This window comes from Rhinopithecus bieti, unplaced genomic scaffold (assembly GCF_001698545.2).
Source record: "Rhinopithecus bieti isolate Rb0 unplaced genomic scaffold, ASM169854v2 scaffold_6380, whole genome shotgun sequence".
NCBI classification, from domain to species: Eukaryota; Metazoa; Chordata; class Mammalia; order Primates; family Cercopithecidae; genus Rhinopithecus; species Rhinopithecus bieti.
Window position 1 is genome coordinate 3762387 of NW_016806642.1, and position 25585 is coordinate 3787971.

At 34.7% G+C, this 25585-nt stretch overlaps 1 protein-coding gene across 1 annotated transcript in view; it reads right to left on the bottom strand.

Moving 5' to 3' along the window:
* Positions 1 to 391: 391 nt before the first annotated feature.
* LEPR (leptin receptor) overlaps positions 392 to 25585 on the bottom strand; it is a 98312-nt gene continuing 73118 nt past the window's right edge. The window contains 11 exon segments of the mRNA XM_017877181.1: positions 392 to 2672; positions 6423 to 6515; positions 10303 to 10378; positions 11792 to 11888; positions 11891 to 11896; positions 13220 to 13315; positions 15051 to 15233; positions 16976 to 17192; positions 23318 to 23400; positions 23508 to 23667; positions 24699 to 24847. Coding sequence (XP_017732670.1) covers positions 2655 to 2672; positions 6423 to 6515; positions 10303 to 10378; positions 11792 to 11888; positions 11891 to 11896; positions 13220 to 13315; positions 15051 to 15233; positions 16976 to 17192; positions 23318 to 23400; positions 23508 to 23667; positions 24699 to 24847 — 1178 coding nt within the window. The 3' untranslated portion in view covers positions 392 to 2654.

Below are 25585 nucleotides of genomic sequence, written 5' to 3' on the forward strand. Positions count from 1 at the left end.
ATGCTATCTTCTGAAAATACTTTCTTCCTAATATTTTGTAGCAAATTACATTCCCACAAACTAAAAATTTTAGCCCAAAATTGAAAAAAGTGGATTATAATAAAATGAAATGACCAAAATAACTTGTCTAAAAACAGTTAAAATAACTGTATTGTGAAATAAGATATGGTATGAAAGTAAAGTAATTGTGTTGACTATTAAAAACTTATCTGCTGTATACTGAGAATCTGCTTGGGACTATCTGAAAATAAGAGCTAATAATATCACATGTTGAGAACAATGATGATGAAAGAGATGATCACACACTGGTAAATTACTATTCTTTATAAATAACTTCATGTAAAAATATTTACTATGGACATGTGAAATGAAGACAAATACACAAGACAAATGTACATCATATTTTTTATAGAAATGATTATATCACAAAGAAAAATCCTGCCAAGCAACTACAAATCAAGAATCTGCAGGCAAAAATCTCAATTCATACAATGTAAACACATTGAAAAAATAAATGCAAAATAAAAAAAGCTGTTGATACATCACATTGAAAAATTCACACAACTAAATTAAGGTCTATAGAAAATGTGTTAAGCTTATATATCATACATGTCATTTAACTTGAATTTTACAATTTTTAAACTAATAGAATTCAGATTCATTGCTTGAAATAATGGTATACCCAGCTGTTCTTCATAATGGCAAGTATATTCCAGATACAATACAATTTATTTAGCATAGTTTTATACTCTTAAGTAGATTATGTTAGTGATTAAAAACATAAAAGAATAAATATACCAAGCACAAAATGTAATAATAAAATACTTATGTAGGTATTAAAATACTGCATGACAAATACTGAATTAATACAATTTTTCCTATTATTCACAATCATAATATATGAAGAGAAAACTGTTCCTATGTCTGTTTTTTTCCTAAAGAAATCTATAGTTCTGTAATTTTCTTCAAATATTTGCTTGCCCGTTTTCTTTTTTCTTTAGGCTTCTACTATATATGGACTGAACTGTCTTAAAATTTAAATGAACCTACATATTAAGATTGTCAAATAAAGGAATTAGATGCTATCAATATGAAACACGGAATACATACAAAAAAACCCATAACCATAGTCAAGATCACATACGTCCTTCAAATGACGTGTTTGATATATTTCATGCTCTCTAAAATGTCATTATCAGTATCTGTTGAAATCAAATACTGTAAATGCCTTCAAATGCATTCAGATAGAATATTTCACTCATACTTGATAAGAAATCTCATACTCATATACTATTGAAATATGTTTTGTCAGTGAGTTATAAAACTTTATTAAAAGTATATTCATTTACAAAATTTCATGATGTGCATCTTTTTTAAAGATTTTAGAATAATCTGGGCACATATTAAATATGTGTTCAGTGGGCAGTAAAGAATATCCTTTCATAATTTCACATTTAGATTTTACATTTCAATGACATCTATTAGTAGTCAAGAATGGAAGAAAGACACATTCTTCCTGTTTTTGTAGAGTTCTTTTCTACGTTCAAATAAAACTATGAGTAAAATCTAAATATAAGGGATCCATATATATATATATATACTTATATATAATAAATTTGAATACTGAGTTCATTAAACACAGTCTTTGGTTTGGTTTGAATGTGAGCAACACAGCGTAATTCGTGTGCTGAATTCATAAAACCAGCAAGCGGTCTGTTTGAAAGTAGAAAAGTCCTGTCCTCACCATGAACTATTTGTAAAAGCTCCAAAGAGTCTCCCTTTCTTGCATCACTGCCCATTTCCCTGCCTGCCAGAGGTCTTGGATGGTTTAGTGGAAGTAAATTAGATTTAGGTCATAATTAAACAAGAAAGCTGGATTAGAAGTTGATGTTCCTTTCTGATCTGGTCCATCTGACCTGGATACGTAGGGTCATTCTTATATGAACTGTAACTCCCACTGTCCTGTGACCAGCAGAAACACAACTTCGGGCTTTCTTTTAACTGAAACAGAAGTTAGCACTTAAGCCATTTTCAAGGATATTGAAAACTGAAATTCTCAGGCTGAACAAAGTTAGATATAAAAATGCCAGGAAATATTCAGAAGAACACCCGAATAGGCTGGTTTTTAGGCTGAGGTGTCTATAAAGGAATCTAAAATGGAAAATTTTGGACATAAAAATACAAACTAAATATTTTCACTGATTCTATACTTACAATCATTGTATTTTTAAAGCTATTTGTCAGACGTTGCAGTTTTAGAGTTCACCTAATTACAGCATTGTCTACTACGTATTTGATGACATTTAATAGATATGTAATGACAGCAACAGCCTTCATTTTCTTAATGTTTTATGACCAGGAATATGACAAATCAAAAGCCAGAAATCATGAATATTACTTGTAAACTTTAGATGATTTGAAAATTAATCATACATCCAAACTGAACTGGACTCAAATCTATATTTTGAACCCAAATTTATACATCTATTTTAAGTTCTAAATCAACATAATCCACCATATGTTAACTCTCAGAAGTTCAACTGAATTTTTTTTAGATTTGCTCCCCTTCTTCAAAATGTAAAAATCTTCTAATACTCTATAGACTGTTGGGAAGTTGGCACATTGGGTTCATCTGTAGTGATCATGATTAGACTTCAAAGAATGTCCGTTCTCTGTTTAGATAAAATAAAACAAAATAAGAAAGCAAAATAAAAAACCACTCACAAAGAAAAAGATAAAAGATTTCAATAAACATTGTCTGTCAAGCATGGGTTCTGGACTATAAATTTTTGTGTCAGGTTACAATAATGCATCCTTTTGGGAAAGGGCAAAATTTTGAACTAAGGTGGCTTCTCCCATTTTCTTAATGAATGTCTTCATATCACCCTCTAAGGACAGCTTTAATAACCCCAGGAAGGGAAAAACTTACAGGGAAATAACAGAATAGGTAAAAGGAGAGAAGAACAACAAGCTGGAAAAGTTAAAAGAGGGAGAACCAACAGCAATATAGGATAGTTTGGAACGAGAAAGAATAAAAGAGGAGAGCAGTGAAAAGAAAAATAAAAAAAAATAGAAATAAGTGCTAAAAATGGTAAAGAATAGGATCACAGAACCATTCATTACCATGGGTTTTTAAAATCTAGCAATAAGATCTGAGAAATCATATGGTCCAAGTGTCTCCCTTTTTTCTGACAAAGCAATTGAGGCTGCCAAGATCATTTGTTAAAGGTTACATGGATAATTAAAGTATAGGGAGGACCCTGACTTAGTTCTTTTTTTCTAGTCCAACAATCTTTCTATAACACAATGGAAGATGAAAGGTTGTCCCAAACACAAATAAGCAGAAGAACATGTTATTTGTTTTCTTTACTACTTGCTGTGATAAAATTCAGCAGATTGATTATACTCTCTCCTGGTTCCTCATAACCTGAGGGCCATAAGGAACAAGAAAATAAACAAAACTGAAGTTGTGTTTTTAGGGGAGTGAAATATACACTTCTAGGCCCAGTAATGTGCATTTCTGGGCATAGGGGAGATGGTTACTTCTAAACAGAACTTTTAACTCGAAAATGCACCAGCTCTTCCACACATTTGGAAGGCCATCTAGCAATGTTAGGGATGCTTCTGATTCAGATCTGTGAGGATGGTGTTTTGGGAGGCCACAGGTTGTTGAGCTGCTTATTTGGAGGCCTAGGGCTGGCTGGGGAATCTAAGATAGTTTTTAGATCCCAAGGAAAAATCTATTTCTTTCTAGCTTTAGCCCCACTAAAGGAAGTTGTTAAATGGAGTAAACTCTTGTGAAAGCTGGCATAAATGTAGACATAGCAGCATGGCTGGATAAAAACAAACAAAAAACAGAGAATGAGAAAAATATTGTAAAATAATTAAAGAATAAAAAAGTGGAACAAATTGAAAATGAATTAAAGAGGCTTAAAATATCATTAAGGGGAAAACCCAGGTGATTTGGATTTAGAAGAAATTTAACAAATTAGGCAGAAATGCTAAGGTAAAAAGGTGCAAAACAAAGTAAGAAAGGTCATAGTTCTTTTACACTCTAAAATTTGAATCGGAAGAAAAGCAAGGCTATTGAGTTAGCATAATACATTTTCTTACAACAAAAATTCAATCTGTGTTTAAGGTTCTGATTTTTAAGGTATAAACAGAAATGGTATTCTGATTCAAGATGGCAAACTGAACAGGTTTCTCTCTTGTCTCTCTAGAGATTCTGTTGGAATGGCAGTATGTAAATGAGTCAAATACAGACCCACCACGAAGAAGGTGATCTGAGAGGGCTAATGAGAAATGAGTAATTTTCATTCACTGCTAAAAGATAGAAAACAATTGGAAGAGTATAGATCAAAGAAGGTGAGCAAAGAAAACTGAAGACCAGAATATATCCAGCTGCAGCTGAGGAGAAAGAAAATTAGCCCTGCCGTATACAGCAGAGACAGTGCGTGAAGAAATGGCACGTAAAAACACAGGAAGAAAAGAGAACTGTGACTGGAAACTGGGGCCTAACGGAAGTTCTACATATGGAATGGGGCTCTTCTACTCCTCTGCTGAACACGGAAGAGCCTTCACGTAAGAACTACCGTTCAAAACCAGACTGAGGGTTTGTTCTCAAAAGTCTGGGGAGGAAGACAGCAGCCATGGGATATTGCTAGCTGAGAGCACATCTTTCCTCATCTGGCCAGAGAACCCTGCCTACTCACCCAGGGCAACAATCCCTGCCTATATACACTGGGCTCCCAGTCAGCCTGTCTACTGTTTCATTCCTAAACATGAAAGGAAAACAAAGGATTACCAGATATTGGGAGGAAATTCTGAGATAATAAAAGAGAGGCCAAGATAAGCAACAGGAACATATGAACTAGAAGGAACACAGATAATTCAGGGTATAGAAGAAAAAAGAATTTTTAAAATAAAAGAACAAAAATCCTCGAATTTGTATTTCTAGCAACATTTAAGAAAATATGCATAAAACCAGAACAGAATACTCTGAGAAAGAATATTTGGAAATTTACAAAAATAATAGTATATAAAAATCCAACAGATACACTGGAAGAAGAGGGTATGACAAAGTCTCAGAATGTAGCATACACACACACACACACACAAAGCAAAGAAACAGAAAATATGAGATAAAAGGTAAGAAATGTGGAAGATCTATGCAGAGGGTCCATCATCCAACATATAGATTCTAGAAAGAGAAACAAAGAAACAAGAGGAGAGGAAATTATCAAAGAAATAATATAATTTCTTAGAATTGACAGGAGACATAGAATTGAAAGTCTCTTCAAAAAATAACCACGTTAAATAAAAAAAGAACCACTCCAGATTCATCACTGAAAATTCAAAACAACAAAATGAGGAGAATTCTTTTAATTTTAGGGAAGATTTTGAAAATCATGTTAGATGTCTAGAAATTACAGGTTAAGAGTGCTTTCATAAAAATCAATATTCAAAATATCAGAATTTGGAGAACAAATTAAATACTTGATATAGAAATTACTACTTCCTTTAAAAAATACTATATTTGTATTTGAATTATTTTTAAAAACAATAGGCCCCTCTGGTCTGCTTTCTTTGCAATATACTGTGGGGTTTTTGTTTGTTTGCTTATTTATTCATCATTGGGTTTACTTTCACATTCTGGCTATTATGAATAATACTGCTATGCGTATTCATATAAAAGTTCCCATGTGGATTTGCTATTTCATTTCTATGGATGGGATTGCTGGGTCATATAATAATTCTATGTTTAACCTTTTGAAGAACTGTCAGACTATTTACCAAAAGAGTTGCACTATTTTCCATTCCCACTATCAGTATATGATAATTCTAATTTCTCTGCATTCTCACCAACACTTATTATCTGTCTCTTATTATAGCCATCCTACTGGGCATCTTGTGGTTTTTATTTGTGTTTCCCTATTGTCTAATGACACTGAGCATATTTTCATTTGTGCTTCTTGGCTATTTGTATATCTTCTTTGGAAAAATGCCTATTCACATCATTTGCCCATTTTTATGGTACTAAAATGTATATAACAATATTTACCATTTGAACTATTTTTAAGTGTATAATTTAGTGGCATTAAGCATATTAAGAAATATATTTTTAATATGGAACTGATAGCACAGGTATCAATTTGAATCAGACAGATCTGGATTTGAATCACAGATGTTACATGGACAGCCTGGGTGATCAAGACAAGCTACTGAACCACTCTAGGTCTCAGTTTTATCATCAGAAAATATAAGGTTATTAGCCCTATGAAATAATTAAATAAAATAACATGAATATGAAACATAGGGTGGATGGTAAATTTCCCTTTTCCTCTTTAGTAATATAAAGTGAGTTACGCTATGTTATTTTTCCTTTAAAAAGCATATTTTAGGCCGGATGTGGTGGCTCACACCTGTAATTCCAGCATTTTGGGAGGCCGAGGTGGGTGGATCACTTCAGCCTGGGAGTTCAAGACCAGCCTGGGCAACATGACAAAACCCCGTACCTACAAAAAGATACAAAAATTAGCCAGGCATGGTGGCATGCACCTGTAGGTCCCAGCTACCAAGGGGGATGAGGTGGGAGGATCAATTGAGCCCAGGGTCGTCGAGGCTGCAGTGAGCTGAGATCGCAACGCTGCACTCCAGCCTGGGTGACAGAGTGAGACCCTGTCTCAAAAAGAAAAAGGTACATTTTAATTATTTAGGAGATTAAAACAACAGGCTAAATAGAAAAAAGTTAATGAATTTTACAAGATTTTTATCATTAATAAAATCTTTGAAGTTATATTCTCCTTCACTCTTTAAGTGTTCTATTATATTCCAAAACCTGATTTATTCCTAACAGTGTTATTTATGCACCTGGTCAGCCCTAGTAATAAATTAAGCATCTTGTGGGTTAGCTGTGCTTAAAAAATAATTTACAAGATTAGAAAGTCAAATATTTCCAGAGATTTTTAAAATATCAGTCCTACAAATAAGAACATTCACACCCATGGTATTTTAAAAATCCTTCACATTTCTTTAATTTACCAGAACTTGAAAAAATGTGGCAATATTTCCATCTACTTGTATATAAGGTCTGTCAGATGACCTGTGGCAGCATTGTGCGCACCTCAGGGAGAGCAGGTGTGGCAGCAGGGTAGGACGTAGTCCTCAAGCATTTCCTGATTCAACCAACCTCCACCCAGTAGTTCCTTTGTGCCAGGCATTTTCTGGCAAAGGGGAAAAGAATTTGGTGCAGGTTTACACTGCATTTTGCTGATGTGGGCCTGAACATTTCATGGCCCTCCTGAACACTGAGAAGCCACTTCATGGTGGTCCATAGGTAAGATTTCAGAGCTTAAATGCTGAAGGGAGAGTGTTTCAGCCTCTTTTAAGTGGCATTAAAAGTAAGATGATCATTCCCTGAATTAATATATACTTATATAGTGAAGCTTTAGGAATTTTATTTAGATAAGTATTTAGGGTTTTTGACATAAAACCCTCATATTTAAGAAAACATCTTGTAGTCTTCCCATTTCCAGTTTGTGAATACGCTGGGTACTGCCTTCCACATGACTTAGTGTTTGCAGGTGCTTAGCTGGACACCACATCTCTGCCTCAAAACCTACTTAATAATTGTTCATCTACCAGATCTTGGCCCAAATGTAATTTGCTTAACTTTATTCATTCACCCCCACCGATAAGCCAGGTTCCCACATTATAAGTGCTCAGCACAATGGGACCCCTTCTTTCACAACATGTAGTTTACAACTGTAAGGTTGTGATTGGATCATTATGTGTTATATACATGTAACTAAATTTCTCATGTGCCCCCTAAATTTGTACAAAAAATGGTAATGTTATTTCCATGATAAATGTATTAATGATTATCTTCCCCACTAAACTGTATACTCAAGAGCATACAGTATTTTTCTTTTCCTTATAATGCCAGGGCATACTATAGTGACTGGTATAGGATAAGTATTCAATCATATTGAATATATGGATGAAATGAATGCTATCACAGGTCATCTGACAGACCTTATATACAAGTAGATCGAAATATTGCCACATTTTTTCAAGTTCTGGTAAATTAAAGAAATGTGAAGAATTTTTAAAATACAGTGGGTGCGAATGTTCTTATTTGTAGGACTGATATTTTAAAAATCTCTGGAAATATTTGACTTTCTAATCACAACTACACAACATGTCACTGTATGAATTCATAATAAAAGATAAATGAGAGAAAAATATTTACTTGAAAAACTCGACAACGCTGTTTTAATGAAAGGAGACTGCGGCTTAGTGAACAACAGCACAGGTAAGGAGTGTATAGGAGTGTGGCTGGTTAGACCAGGCAAAGTGAAGTTTCTATAAAAAGAATTGTTCATATATAAAACAACACTGCTGCTGCTTCTGAAGACAGGGCATTCTTTCTCCTGCTGAGAAATTATAATTCAATCTTTGTCATTGTTCATTATGTCTACAATATTAGTTGTTTACTTATTCATTGATAAGCTGTAGAACAGTGTTTTTCTAACTGCAAATCATAGGCCACTTGAATGTTGTGAAATCAATTTAGTGTCTTGCAACCAGCATTTTTAACAAATAAAATATAATTTTAAAACATTCTATTTCAAGCAAGTAGTAAAACTGTTTTGCGTATCTTTCATTTAGGTCTTGCATATCTCTACGTATGGTGTACTAGGTTGAAAGGCAAAATGTATTTATACATTAAAAATGCCAAAACTGCAATTACTTTTGCACCAACCTAAGTTTTTTCACTGTGGGTCATGGTGAAGAAGAAAGAAAGAAAAAGAAGCCACTGCTATAGAGAACAGCTGCTATTAGAACAGGCTTCAAAGCCAGACAAACTGGTAAGCTAATCTTGCCTCTAAAACAAGTTACTGAACCACTATGAACTTCAGCTTTCTCTTCTGTAAAATAGAGAGAATAACACTTGTCCCATAGGGTAACTGAAAGAATAATAATAGTAATATAAAATACACAAATATGTAAATAATAACTAATATTTGTTGAGACCTTACTATGTCACAAGTACCATCTTTTTTAGTATCCCAAACAACCTAATAAGGTAAGTAGCCTATTTCACAGAAGAGGAAATCAAAACATTGAGAATGTCAGTAAACATCTTAATAAATGTAAGAATATGTATCTCAGTGCTTTGCATATATACAACAGCAGGAGGAATACCACAAATATTTGTGATGGATAAAATACAGTCTTTGAAATCAGAGCACTATCCACAATAAATAAAACAATACAATGCTCTAGGAACTTAAAGGGGGTAGAAAGTCTTTTGAATTACACTGGCTAAAGGAAGGCATCAGGAAAGAAGGGCCTAGAGCAAGATCTTCATGTACAAGGAAGGCTCTGTGTAGGTGGATGGGAACAGTAAAGGTATCATCAAGGCCCACAGACAGAAAAAGTCGCATAGTTAGGTTGATAACAGATTGTAGAAAGAGGTCATTGAGTACTATTTATAGCTTCAGGAGGCTTTAGTTTATATCTTGTGTTCAAAAGGAAATCATTGAAGACTTTTAACAAGTGACTAATGACAAAGATGCAATCACCGAACCTGGATAATAACCTCCCAATAAGTATTGTTTAAAAATTTGTGTATTTTGACTTGACTGAATTCTATTTTTCCAGTTATATGAGTAGAAAGCTAACCTTGCTTCAAGGGCCATTATGAGAATTAACAAAACATTCAATAAACTTTAGAGCCTTCTGAAAAATCCTACTATAGAAGTAAATACAAATTATTTTATTATAGTTGACTAACTTTCATAAAATACTTGTACTTGAAAGGAACTTCTGCATAAATATAAGTTTTATTATGATTACTGCACTTTTCAGATTGTAATATTTGAGGATCATATAATTTTCTAATTTATTTAAATAATTATGAGGCTAATTATTGTCAATAAAAATATTGATTCCAGCCTTTTGCCTAAAGACAGTTTATACCAAAAAAGTGTATCCAAGTATCTATTGTCCATCAGATTGACCCTTAACTTTATAATTTTTATTATGTGCTGTGACACAGAAGCAACATATGTATATTGTGAACTCTCATACGATAAACTATGCACTGAAATTTGTTTCTTCCTGATTTCAAATCCCTGCATCCCGCTATTCTTGAAAATATATAATAAATATACATATTAAGATGAACTGAATAAAATACGAGCTTTTAAATCTCAAAAAAGCTTAATGCTCTATAAGTCATATGGCATCTAGAATACAATCTTATACATTCTGGGTTAAAAAAATTGAAAAAGCAACCTTCTGAAAATTAAGTCCTTGCGCCCAGGAACAATTCTTGGGGTTTGGAACATCTTCCCAAAACAGCTTTTTCATTCTATAAAGGATAAACAGGGCATCAAAATTAGAGAAAAACATTCATATTGAAAATGTGAACAGTTAGTGAATAGACAAGCTAGAAATTAGTCCACCAGATCAACTATACCTCTGTAGGGTAAGATGCATTTTCACATGCTAGCCCATGAAGATTTCTACCAAACTTTTATCTAGACCAAAACCGAAAATCATAGTAATAATAGAAATAGCCAATACTTATTGAAAGCCGTGTGCCAAGCACCATGCTAAACACGGCATAGATTTCTCTCAAAACTGAAATATTAAAAATGGCCACCAAGTGGGTACCAGAAAAAATTCCACTTGATGTGGCCCCATCAACTCACTTAACTAAAAGATAAATTCTGATTCTAAAATCTCCTCTCCCTCTTTTTTGCCTGAAGACAATGGTTTCTACAGAGATTTGGCATGTGTAAAATAACCACACTGGACTTCTCAGCACAGAGATTACCATGGCACCCATGCCACCATCCACGGAACTCAGTCATTTATTTGCCTGACAAGCCAAGCAGACTGAGCCACACAGTTCTGATTTCTAAAAAGCAGAGTGCCTGCTGATCATAAATGAACTGACAGCTCCAGGTCGCCACTAAAAGGCTACTTTTACCACCCACTTCACCACAAAAAGTCCTTGACCCAAACTGCAGAACTCTGAAAGTCATTTTGGCCACCTCCAAGAACATACTGCTTAGGATTTCCTGTTATAAGCTTGTTGTTTTCTGAATGTACATACATTAAAAAAACAAAAAACAAAAAAACTAAATTATTCCTTGAAGTTATGTTGTCCTTGACAGAGCAAGAGCATCACCATCATGGACAAGCACCTCATTTTAAAATTCACCTTAATCAAAAACCACCTAAATCCAAAGGGCATCAGCCTAATGACCATAAATGACCATAAATGACAAATAACATCTCCAACCAGAAACATTCTAACCTCCCTGACCAGAGACATGCCAGCCCCAAGATAACCTCCCCTCCTCCCAGAGACATTCCAACTCCACCATAAACTTCTCCCTCACACATAAACATTCCAAGCTTGTGATAAGCCCCCTCACCCTAAAACCAATATATACTCTTAGTCTGTAAGAGAAAGGGCTTCTGACCAAAATTGGCCAGAAGCCCCTCACAGGTTTTATCTAAAGAAAACCTGTCTTTAACTGTTAAGCTGCATTTCGTGTTTCTTTCCTCATTCTTTAACTCTTATAGTCCTAGCAAAATGGAATGCCATTTCCTGACAACAGGCCTTTCCTTTTTATGCTATTTTAATTGTATACAGACTACATATAAAAGCACTTAGAAGACTTTAATATTCCTGATTTAGAAGGTTTTAAATCAGGGTTTGAATATGCTTAAGGACTTTTGCCTTAAAGATTCTTAACCTCGAGTACAATACCTTTGGTGCGATATTAATAATGTTCCAAGCAATAAGATGGAAGAGGAAATAATTACTGGCACAATCACATATAAACCTGCATCATTCTGGTGTTTTCAGTATCATCTGAAAAGAAATACAATTTATACAACTCAGAAACTTGAGGAAATATTAATTTCTTTCTGTATCAAAAATTATAGTAGACATTTTCTGATTTCAGCATAAATCTCTATCACCTTCAAAACTATAAAATAAAGAACAGGAAGATAAAAATATGTTGTGATCACATTAATAAAATACTATTTTGTTCAGCATCATATCTACTATAAATTAGCAAAGTATTTTTTCAAATTTATTCATTTGTCATTCCTCTCTATCTGATCATGTTTACATTATAAGGGGTCAAGGTGTCAAAACTGTTATGATGACTGTCTCAGTATCTACTCCTGGAGGACCCAACCTTCCACACCTGCCAATCTCTATCTTGCTCACTCCACACACACTGATTTCCTTGCTGTTTCTTGAACCACCAAGCATCCCCACTCTTTAGGGGCTCTTCACACACTGTCCCTTTGCCTGGAATGCTTTTGCTATTTGTACAGTTATGTCTTCACTGAACATCATTGATAGGCTCTTGGAAACTGCAATGTTAAGTCAAATGGCAATGTAAAACAAAACCTTTTTTTTCTCATCAACATTATAATGAAACTACCTTGAACAAAATGATGTTATTCAAGGACCTCCTGTACGTCATGTTGCATAAAGTTGCAGTTTCCAAGAATCTACTGACAATATCAAGTAGGGTCTTACTGCACTTGCAAGGTTTTACTCGAATATTATCTACCTCCATAGAAAGACCATTTCTGGCTATCAACTAAAATGCCACATTTAATGTCATCCCTTTATCTTGTTTTTATATTCCTTCATGGCACTTATTTCTATCTGACATTATATAATTATTTATTGCCCATCATTGTCAATTAGAGCACCGGTATTTAAGATCCATAAGGGCAGAAACTTATGTTCATGATTCAATCCCCAGTGCTTAGAACAATATTCAATTAATATCTGTTGAATAATACATGTATGAATTTTTTAAATGATTTTTATTCTAACACTAGATGAAATGTTTATCTCTTGAAATATCATTGCTAGGTTGCTTAGATTTGAAGACAATTTAAAAAGTAATAACAAAATCAAAATGTTGGTATTCCAAATACAGTAAGATGAATCAGAAATATAAGAGGCCCAGTGACTTTATTTCTATAGCTCCAGTTTTATTTTTGGAGGAAAAAAATATTTCCTTTGGAACCTCACCATGAAAAATCTACAGAAGACTCTGGATTCTTCCATGATCTATCAGAAAAAGAATAATCAGATGGCAATATTACTACTGACAAATTAGGCACACACATTGGTGTAAAAGGAAACTAAAATTATGATTTTTACCTTGAGTGAAACTATTAATTATCTTTGGTTTTCCCACTCCTTCCATAAATATTGGGTAAAGACTGAACTGGTACTTCTCAATGGGGATAAAATGATCTGAGGAGAAAAATACATAAAAGGCTCATTTATACGTAATTAACAGTAGAGTGGAACATACGTTTTAAAAAAGAATTAAAGTGACATATTTCCAAACATAGAAATTACTTATTATTTATGGATTAAATTATCAAGGGAGTTTCAAAACACACTTAAGCACTTCTAATCATCTAGTAATGACAATAGTTTTCCAAATATTTTTCTAAAAAATCTTACCCAGAGACAGAAGATTGCAATTTTTCAAAGCCATGTTCCAGTGATAGCCAATTTGTTCAAGTGCAGGGTGTATGAGCTTTTTTTTTCCTTCATTTCCTTTTCCAGAGCAATATGTTCTACTACCTCTCCCTTACCCCCAAAGTGGGCAATATTCCTTTTTTTGAGCTTACTTAGTTTCCCCATTCCATTCAAGGTAGCTGGGAGACTAAATAGTCTTGTGAAATCCTATGCAAACAAAATGGTGGTAGAGACCACGAGACCCTTTGCAATACCTGGGATTTTGATCCACAGAAAATGACCAACCCTATAGCAAAGCTCCAGGTGGATCGATCCATGATTTTCACAAATTCTAATAATATATGAATATTCTAGAAGAATATATCCAGAAGAAGTGAGATCTCTGTGAAGCCTAAATTTTATATCCTCATGTTTTAAAGAAAAGCACAGAGAGTAACCACCTGGGCAGCAGTGGTAATGAACTAAATTCAGGTCAAAAATTTGCAAATAAATGTACCCTGATGCTAAATTCTAGGTCCCTGATATAAAATAATGGTATGAGTCCTTAGTATGATATTGTATAATAAGATCATAGCAATCCTTAGCCTCCCTAGTTAACTTCCCTCAATCTTTACTCAGACTTAGAAATGCTGTCTTGTGCACTTATACTTTGTACTTGACTCACCTCCTGGGATAATTGGTCTACCTTTAGGAGAATACCCTGGTCTAGGTCACCCAGTTCTAGCTCTTCTGACCAGGCTAGCATTCCCACTCACTGCTACTGGCCTTATAAGGTGGTACACAGTTTGAGGAAACAATTTGGCAGAAGATATCAAAAGCTATTAAAAAATGATTTAAGAAAAGATAAAGCTAGAAGCAACATAATCTTAAACAGTTTAAGTAGACTTTGGAATAAAATGCTATATCATTAAAAACAATGGTAGAAAAAATTGAGGAGAAAATTGACATGATATGATATCCCCTGTATAAAATATTAAAATGAGAAAATGTCAAAGGAAATAGAATTAGTCTGGGTCTGGTGGCTCATGCCTGTAATCCCAACACTTTGGGAGGCCGACCGAGACAGGAGAATCACTTGATCTTAGGAGTTCAAGACCAGCCTGAGCAACATAGTGAGACCTTGTCTCTACCAAAAAAAAATTTTAATTAACTGGGTGTGATGGCATGTGCCTATAGTTCCAGCTATTCAGGAAGCTGAGGTGGGAAGATAGCTTGAGCCCAGGAGATAGAGGCTGCAGTGAGCCATGTTCGCTCCACTGCACTCCAGCCTGGGCAACACAGAGAGACCCTGTTAAAAAAAAAAAAAAAGAAGAAGAAGAAGAAAAGAAAAGAAGAGAAAGAGAATTAAATGTTTTGATAAAGGTTATAGGATTATATGTATTAGGATGGTAGTATCATCTCTATTTTTGAAGTTTTCATTAACTGGCTATATTAATTAAATTAATAATCTGTAGTGTCATATAATCCATGAGAGCAACTCACTAAAGTATAGTAAACTTACCATGGATATAATACTTCTTAACAGATGAAGAGATTCTAAGCCATTTTATTTCTCCATCTTCATTAAGATTTTTCCACTCAATAATAAAATACATTAGCTTGTAATCACTGGGTGATAGTATCCAGGAAAGAATCACACAACTGCTGTTTAAAGGATAAGCACTGAGTGACTGCACGATATTTACTGAGGGGAAAAGAAGGAAATCAATTTTTAAATTAAAAATTAATAAAAAATCTACTAATACTTTTGAGGAACTTATAACCTACTAAAGAAGGGGATAAGGAAGAGAAGACAGACAATTTACACAAATAAATATAATACATGACAATTATTTTTTATATCATGAGAGTCATTTAAACAGAGATATGGGAATATATGATATTGAAGAGAAACATGGTACTACCTAAAACCTTAAAAAAGCAATTTTGTGATGTATTCGAAAAGGCATTCTCATATGGAATACTGCACAAGCCGATTAAGCATCCTCTCCCACCGATGGAGTGATACTCTCAAAGCACAAATCTTTTCATTTTAACACCACCTGTACAGCATCCCACTTAAAAGCCTCCAGCAGATTTCTACATTTGAGGGTAAAATTCCTATCATGCCTACGAGGCCCTGAGAGCCAAGTCTCAACCTACCTCTCTGCCTTCCATGATTTTCCACACCAAAGTCACCTTTGCCTGTCTTCATTTTCTATCATGTGCCCTTGACTTTTGATCTGGCTGATCGTGTTAGCAGCCAATGCTTTTCCTGCCCTCCCCTACATCTTTTGGGGAAGTTTAATTCCTACTCACATTTCAGATTTCAGTTCAGTACCACTTCCTCAAGGTTGCTTCTCTGAATCTCAATGCCAGGTCAGGATCCTTTCTTTCCTTTCATAAAATTATATTCCTTTCCTGCAGGCCCTTATCTCAGTTTGCAAATAGACATTCACTTATATGATTTTTTCATTAATACCTGTCTTACCTATTTGGCTCTGGATGCTCCAACCATTATAGTTTCTCTCACATTACAATTCCCACTACCTACCCAACTGAGGCATTCTACAGATATTTCTAGAATATATATACTTAGAAAATGTTAAGCGTAAAACATTGAGCTGGGTACTATGGAACTCGTAAGATGCTTACACTATACATACAAAGGTAATCATAATGTAAAGCAGGACACAAAATACTTTAAGAAAGACAGGAAGGACTCTGAGATTTAAAGAAGAGATAGGGCATATCCAATAAAGCAATAAGCAAAGATTTCAAGAAGGAGGTAACATTTGGAAAGGCCTCTATAGATTGGTAGAGACACAGAAAATTTGTGTTTTCCGTTAAAAATTTACATTTTGAATATGTAACCTAGAGTAGAAACTCCTATTGAAAGTGGGTCTCAATTCTCTGATTAATCAGATATATCAAAATTAATGCAAGGAGGTTCGTCACTCACATTAAATGAAGTCCATAGTAATTTTAAGTCTCAACAATTAACCTGCATCCATATGTCATGCTATTACTATTTTACATAGTGTTAAACATAAATTTAATATTATATATACTTATTTTTACATATTTATATGCATGTATGTGTGAATATAAATATATACATGTATATGTATATAGGGAGAGAGAATTATTGACCTAAAGATCTCCATTGGCCCAAAAGATTTAAGTATTAGATTCACTAAAACATTCTCATATATTAGAATACCATTACAACAATGTTCTCCCACATGAAAGCTCAAGGACTGTATTACATGATCATTGTACAATGTGCTTTGTTATTTTTCCAGACAAAGAAGAGATGAAAGGTGAAAGAGAGACTTTCAGATGCGGAGAATTGCAGGTTGCTTGAAAGACAATTTAAAATAGGAGAGTTTGCAAAAGTTAAATATTAAAAGAGGCAATGGATTACTACTCTGAACCTCTTCTTACCTTTGCTCATAGGCCATGAAAAGGTTAAATTAAAATTTGCAACAGAAGCACCAATTGAATTGATGGCCAGAACCGTAACAGTGTGTGCTTGCTCTGTCCACAGGAAAGTGAATTTAGTGTGATTTCCCACATCTTCTGACCATGTTCCATTGCAGGAAGTATGATGGTTTATCACATATCTCTGAACACTGCACAATGAGTCATTTTTCATCAGGGGCTGTAGTAAATATAGAAATTGATTAGTTTAAGGGCTGCAGTGCTTTTTATACTAACTGAGCTCACATAACTCTCATTCTACATTTCTCATTAGGAGGCAGGGGCCAGATCAGGGCAGGTACTATTACAAGGCTGAGAGGCTGGGGAGATGGGTGGGATAGAGTCTGCCTCTGCCACAGACTCCGTGAAGGTATCTGGATGGTTATAGAGCATAGCAAACTTATTTTCCCCTTTTTGAGGTTTTTTTCCCTAAGGCCCAGAGAATAAATCATTTGAAGATAATAAAGTAGGGATATGATCAAGACACTTTTCTACCAAGAAGTTTCACTCTAATTTTAGAGAAATGAAAGACTGATAAGGGGTAGAGAGTTTTCTCATCTAAAAAGCGAACGAGAAATAACCCTCAGATAATGAAAAGCAGCAAGAAAAGCTGTGAAGGTGTTCATCATCATATATTAATCATAGTAAGATTTGTCATTCATTTTCCTTTCCTCTGATATGCTTGGAAGATTATCTAGAATGTAAGAATGTCTGCAAAGGTTAAAGAGTAACAGGATATCAAAACAGTGTCTATGACACCCCAGCATTTCTGTCATATAATTAAAAAATAATAATATCAGGTCATTAAGGATTCCAATGTAAAATAGGTATCTAGTTCAATTCTATTCTTATGTTCCACAGAGGTTAACCATGTACCCCGTTTCCCCAATCAACTTCACCTGTGGCAGGTAAGATTAAATGCTGGCAATCCCTTATAAAGCCAGAGAAGGCTGGACTGTATATCATAGACTAGAACAGTACATCTCAATTTCTTGCCAGTGAGATGCCTCTAAGTTAGAAATGGCAGAGAAAAATAAACACATATACATGTATCCCTGCCAAGAATCATCTGGATAGGTTGGAAGTAAAATTTTAGCAGCCACCCCCAGAAAGAAACATCTCAAAGTTATGTAAATTTTGCATTTTATTTGAAAAATCTATGTCAGTTTTAATGAATACTTTTTTTGGTAACCATCAAGTAAGAGAATGTTAAACGTCCTTACTTTGTGGTACTACAAGATCCTCCAGGCTAATCTCGTGTATTTTCTGCCCCAACTCTAAAATTAGCCATTTCTCCGAATGGCCCTTGTTTCTGTTATTGAACGATGGTATTAGAAATAAGTCTGGGCACATGCCTTACTACTGGATGTCATTACTTTTAGGCCCTCTTAGCTTACAAATCATGAAAAGTTACATGCATCCTAAACCAGAATCTATCTATATCTATATTAAGCTAGATATAAGTTCATACTTGTATCCCAAACTCTAATTCATTGCCACATGTATCATCCTGTGCTTGTGTGTAACCTCCCAATCCAACAGTGAGAAATCTGGGTCCCACCATCCACCATCCATTTACTTGATTGTCCCCTTCCAGTGTACATGTAGAGCAGTACCATAATTGTTAGCCCATAGCCCTGTAAGAACTATGTCAACTAGAGTACAGTGCTTATGTACAGTTTCTTTCGCCTTTAGTCCTAAGATCCACACATTTCCAACAACTCCCCTCAAGTTCCAAAGTAGCCTTTTCTCCCACCACCTCCAGTGAAGTTGCTTCATACGCTTACAATACAAGTAGATTCCTTTGTCACAGTCTACAGTCAATCCTGGGATCCTCCAACCTCCTAAATGATTTTGTTTTTTAATCTACATGCATTAAGATTCACTCTTTGTGTTATGAAGTTCGAGGAGTTTTGGCAGATGCATAGTGCTATACACCCACCATTTCAGAAGTATACAGAATCGTTTCATTTTTGAAGGATATCTTAGTTGCCTCTAATTTGGGGTGATTATAACTAAAGTTGCTTAAACATTCATATGCAAGTTTCTATGTAGACTTAAGTTTTCAAATCACCTGAGTTAAATACCTAGGCTGCAATGTTGCATTATATGGCTGGTAAGGCTACATTTAAATTTGTAAGAAATTACCAAACTGTCTTCCAAAGTGGCTGTCCCATTTTGCATTTCCACCAGCAATGAATGAGAGTTCTTGCTGCCCTGCATGCTCACCAGCGATTTGTATTGTCAGGTTGTTGGGTTTTTTTTAGCCATTCTAATAGGTGTGGAGTTATATCTTGTTTTAATTTGCAACTCTTTGGTGATGAATGATGTTGAACATCTTTTAATATTCATATTTGTCATCTGTATATCTACTTTGGTTAGGTTTTTCTTCAGATAATTGGTTTTTTTTTTGTTCATTTTAATTGGGTTGTTCTCCTACTGTTGAATCTTAAAGATTTCTTTGTGTAATTTGGTTGTAAGTCCTTTATCAGATGTGCGTGTTTGCAAATATTTTCACCCAGTCCGTGCCTTACCTTTTCATCCTCTTGACAGTCTTTCCCAGATCAGAAGTTTTTAATTTTTTTAAATCAATTTATTTATTTATTTATCTTTTATTATTATTATTATTATACCTTAAGTTCTTACCCTTTAAATGTTCTAGGCTACTATGTGTCATAACGTGCAGTTTGTGTACATATGTATACTTGTGCCTTTTTTACCCATGTTGGTGTGCGTGCACCTCACAACTCGTCGAGCCACCCATCAATTACGTATATCAGGTATAACTCCCAATGCAATCCCTCCCCCCTCCCCCGCTCCCCATGATAGGCCCCGGTGTGTGATGTTCCTCTTCCCAAGTCCAAGTGATGTCATTGTTCAGTTCCCACCTATGAGTGAGAACATGCGGTGTTTGGTTTTCTGTTCTTGCGATAGTTTGCTGAAAATGATGGTTTCCAGCTGCATCCATGTCCCTACAAAGGACACAAACTCATCCTTTTTTATGGCTGCATAGTATTCCATGGTGTATATGTGCCACATTTTCTTAATCCAGTCTGTCACAGATGGACATTTGGCTTGATTCCAAGTCTTTGCTATTGTGAATAGAAGTTTTTAATTTTAATAAAGTCAAACTTAACAGTACTCAAAAATTAAAATAAAAAACCCCACACTGATGGGGGCATGTCAAAGGAACATGAGTCAATTAAAAGAGCTCCCAATGACTGAAGCAGGAATATTTTGAGCAACAAAATAAAGTAGTATTGGATTATGACCCAAGTCTAAAATAAATGTTCATTGTCCATACTAATATAAATAAATGATTGAATAAATAAATTAATTAATATGGGAGGACAGACAAATCTCCCATGGAGAAGAACACTAAATAATGTGTATAGGTCCTCTACCTTCAAGTAGGTGGAACATAGCTCCTACTCCTTAAGCATTGGGACTTCATTTTCTTTTCTTTTTTTTTTTTTTTTTTTCTCTTTTTTTTGAGATGGAGTCTCGCTCTGTCGCCCAGGCTGGAGTGCAGTGGCCGGATCTCAGCTCACTGCAAGCTCCGCCTCCTGGGTTTAGGCCATTCTCCTGCCTCAGCCTCCCGAGTAGCTGGGACTACAGGGGCCCGCCACCTCGCCCGGCTAGTTTTTTTGTATTTTTTAGTAGAGACGGGGTTTCACCATGTTAGCCAGGATGGTCTCGATCTCCTGACCTCATGATCCGCCCGTCTCGGCCTCCCAAAGTGCTGGGATTACAGGCTTGAGCCACCGCGCCCGGCCGGGACTTCATTTTTAAAACTAAAATGGAGAAAGGAGAAAAAAAGAGTAACTTTCCAGTGGGAAACCAGACAACACTACCTCAGCCAGACGAGCAAGGTGAACATCAACCATGATGAGTCACATTGGTAGAATGTATCCTTAATATGATGTGATGGAATGGCATTTTATATCTGCCATCTTCCTCCCCCAAACCCATAACCCTAATCTAATCATGAGAAAACATTAGACAAAACCCGTTTGATGGAGATTCTACAAAATACCTGACCAGTACTTCTCAATTGTGTCAAGGTCATAAAAACAAAGAAGGTCTAAGAAACTTTTACAACCAGGAGAAGCATAAGGAGGTATGACTACTAAATGTAATCTGCTATCCTGGATGGAATCCTGAACCAGAAAAAGAACATTTGGTATAAGCTAAGGAAATTTGGATTTGAAATAAATTGCAGATGAGTTAATGATGACATATCAATCTTGCTTAATTAATTGTAACAAATGTATCACACTAGTGTAAGACGTTAATACTAGAGAAAACTTGGTGTGGGAATACATAGGAATTCTCTGTACTATCTTTGCCATCTTTTTGTAACTCTAAAACTGCCTTAACATAAAGTTTAATATTTTTTAAATGCCAGAGAAATGATTTTTTTAAAGTGCCATACTTATCCTGTGGCCTTGTGGCTTACTCCTTAAGCAAATCTTATCGCAGTTTAAGAAGCATAGAGTTGGAGAACCGTAATCATTGAACTATTATGTCAGTTTAGGAAACCACAACAAAACAGCACAAAACAAAATTAATGAAAGGCAATTTGATTAATATAAGGCACTCAAGTTTCTGCAAAGATGGTAGATTAGCAAGGGTACTGTCTCCCTCCCACACATCATCCTTAAAGAACCCACAGAGCTTTGATGTCCAAAAAGACAGCCACTGGCCACTTGCACCCATTTAAATTTAAATTAATTAAAATTAAATAAAATTTAAAATTCAGTTCCTGAGTCACACTAGGCACATTTCAAGTGCTTAATAACCATGTGTGGCTACTGCTACCATATTGGACAATGCAGATATAAACCATTTTCATCATTACAAAAACTTCTATTGGCAGCATTGCTGAGGAAATGTGGAATTCATGATATGAGGAAAATATAAGAACTGTCTGGAGAAAGACAACTGTTTTGTTCTAGAGTATGTTGCGATGGGAGAGGGTAGCTATAGCCTAGGCCAAAGGGCTGTTGACTACAGCTCTGAAAGGATAAATCAAAGACAAAGCAAAGCTACTTAAATTCTGCTCAAAGTTGGCCCTACCACAAACATAGGAACATCACTGCCTGTCCCTCACTGTAGAAACTTGCAGATATCTGGAGCACTCCCATGGAGATAAAACCAAAAATATGAGAAGAATACTCTGTCGGGCAAGGCTGTTGTTTCTTATTCAGCAGTGCCCCCTTCCGCGGTGGGTTCAACCGCCCACTCAGTCTCTCAGAGTACAGGCCCTGAATTCACCGAGAGGTAGAGATATGTATGAAGTGTTCAGAATACAATAAATGTCTCATAAATGTCTGTCAGTTCTTAATGCTAACTTTAAGTCGGAAATATTAAAATGTGTTGAAGGAATTGTTTGCTAGAAAAAGAAAAGAGAGCAATAAAAAAAGAAACTAAATTTTTTAAAGACAGCAATATAAAAGAAATGAAATAAGATAAAATAATAAAAAATTATTTTAAGAAGTATTGAAATGGAAAAGTTTAGAAATTGCATTGATTATTAACCAAATGAAATTATAGAGTAACTGGATTTAGAAACCAAATGAACATAAATTCTTATATACCACAACTTTTACATAGGCTTTGGTCTTTCATCAGGAAACCATTTTCAAATGTGTGCTCATTCAACCTTGGGTATTAAACTTACAATTCACATTTGGAGTGACAGAAATACTATTTGACTTCATGTGTTGTATTCCCAAATCAATCTTAAATTTGGCATTTACTGACCAAATAAACTATTCACTTGAAATAGAAATCAATTCATTTGGGAGAGGATACTTTGAAAATTACTAGGCTACACAGCTATCATCTATCGGAATATCCACTGTTTATATGCCATCACATAAATAGAATACTCTGTCATGTGTTAGATGCCCTTGGGGCTTGTGGGGAAGGTGACACTTACACTGTTCAGAATTAAATATGAAGACAATTTTTAGACTACAAGAAACATTACGTATCATGTAGTTCAATCTTACATTTACACAGATGAGAAAACTGAGGCCCAAAGAGTCTAAGTAACTTTGCCAAAATAGTACTGACATAACTACAGTACGTGAAGCTGAGAAGAAAATGAAAGTCTCCTAACACTATGCCAGTGCTTCAGCCACCGTACATCTTAGCTCTCTGCAAATACATCTCATAAATGAAATGAAAATACAGGATTGCTGAGCTTTCCAAAGATTAATAACAGGATTACGGACCATGAAGTACATTTTTTAAGAGTATAAAAATACCATTTAAGAATAACGTTAAAATTGAGAATACCTTCCAAAGTAAAGTCACATTTTTCTCCTTTTTCATAGTATCTCCATTAATTATTCTCCAAAACTCAGGTCCTCTCATAGGAACTGCAAAATGACAAATTGTGTGTATGTTTTTGAAGGAATATTTTTCAGCCATATTTGAAGCATACACTTATGCACTTTCAAAACACATTTACAAAATCTCTGCAGACCTTTTATATCCATGACAACTGTGTAGGCTGGATTGCTCCAATTACTCCAATATCCCAATCCATCTAACCTCTTACAGCGCACCTGAACAGCATAAACTGCACAGAAGTCTGGAACTGGGAGACTGACAGATTTTGATTTTGCATCATAAACGTCATACATCTATAAAATAAGTCAAAGCATTAGATTGCTCATTACCAACATATATGTATCTAAAGGGCCCTGAAGTACATTTATTTTAAATTTTAACACTATTCCAAAATTAAGAGAACTGATTCTGTGTTTTCTGACTTCAGAAATAGTCACAATTAGGCTAGGATTGTAAACTCCTTCAAGTCAAGGATTTTCTTATTTATCTTGTCACACCCTTGCTAATGACAAGATTTTGAACTGGTTTACTTGCAACCTTGTTTCCCAAATACTCTCTTATCCTACTACTAATCCCTGTCCACTAATCCTCTACCTACAAAGACGTTCTAAGAATTTAAACCTATTGGTTAGATAGGACCGACTGTAGCAAATCGTTGATATTCAGTATTCTTCAATAGCAGCTAAACTGTCACATTTGTTTTAGTTGATATCATTGTGATCTAATGATATAATAAGGGTTTCTGATACTTCTAGGTATTTGCAGGCTGCCATCGCAAAGCTGATGTGAAATGTCATCATAGGCACCCTTGCCACTATGGGAATGATTCTGTTTGTTTGAAAAGCAGCTTCTCCCAAAATGCATTCCATCAAACATGTATGTACTAAAAGACATTAACAGATGTTAGAGAAACAACAGTTCCTTGGAAAAAACTAGTTTGGGGTACATGAAATGAAATAAGGTCACAAATTTTTCTTTAATGAAGGACCTCTCCAAACCTTGAATATGTTATATGTATACCGTGACTACACAAGGAAGATACAGTGATACAGGGTTTCCTAAACTGATTTAACCATTTAATCTTTTTCTGAGGAACATAATATAAGACCTGTGTTCTATAAAACACACTTCAGGGAATGATGGATTTCAGGAAACTTTGTTCTTTAAAAAGGTTAGACTTAGGCAAATCTATTTAATGAAAATAGCTACAGAATACAAGACAATGTACTTTTATGCCAATAAAATTAATCTAATACAATTGAACTCTTAAATATTATAAAAATAGCATTTAATGAGGAAAGCTGAAGTTCTAAGTAAAAGGTACCTTCCATTGTACTTCTTTTCCACTCAAACCATAGCGAATCTGGAATTGAAGGTTATTCTCTGGAAAGACTGGCTTTTCCCAAGATATTTTCAATAATCCAATGTTTTTAGTAGTTTCTGCTTTCACACTGGATGGAGGCAGTGGCTTCACTAGAAATTTTTAAAACAGTTTTAAGTGATGGTAATTTAAATAGTAATAATGCCTAAAAACATTGTGTTATATTTTCATACCTCTATATTCATCAAGCAATATCTTCTTCATAACTTTCTCACTCATTATCTCATTTGTTTCCCTATTACTTTATGTGATATATTAAAAGAGGGATTTATCACTATTTTGCAAATAAAGACTTGACTGAAAAAAGTCAATACATTATCCATGTTACTCAGCAAACTAACAGTAGTACCTGATTAGAAATTGAACCATTGGCTCTGCATGCAAAAGATACCACGCTGAACCCATGCTAAATATCAATAACAAACTGTTCTCCATTGAACTTGAACTAAAGGCAAAAAAAAAAAAAACATGGACTGCATCAACTTCCACGTGTGAGTGTGAAACTCTTATGCTGATGTGTATCATTAAATATTTCTAGATCAAGGTCAGAGATAGTCTCTCAGAGCAAAGCCTTGGTTTTCTATAATCTGAGGGAAACAGGCTTTTAATGTGCAGTAATAGAGGCAAAGATGATCTGAATAGCAAGTGATTTTTAAAATAGATTCATATATATATATGAATCTATTATATATATGAATCTATTTTTTAAATATATATATATATAAGCAAGTCATGTTTAAAGGCATAATGTAAAAATCACAGAAATGCAAAGAAAAAGGTTATCTTCCCTGTTTTCCTATCACCTTTTTATGATGCTGCTTTCAGAGCTA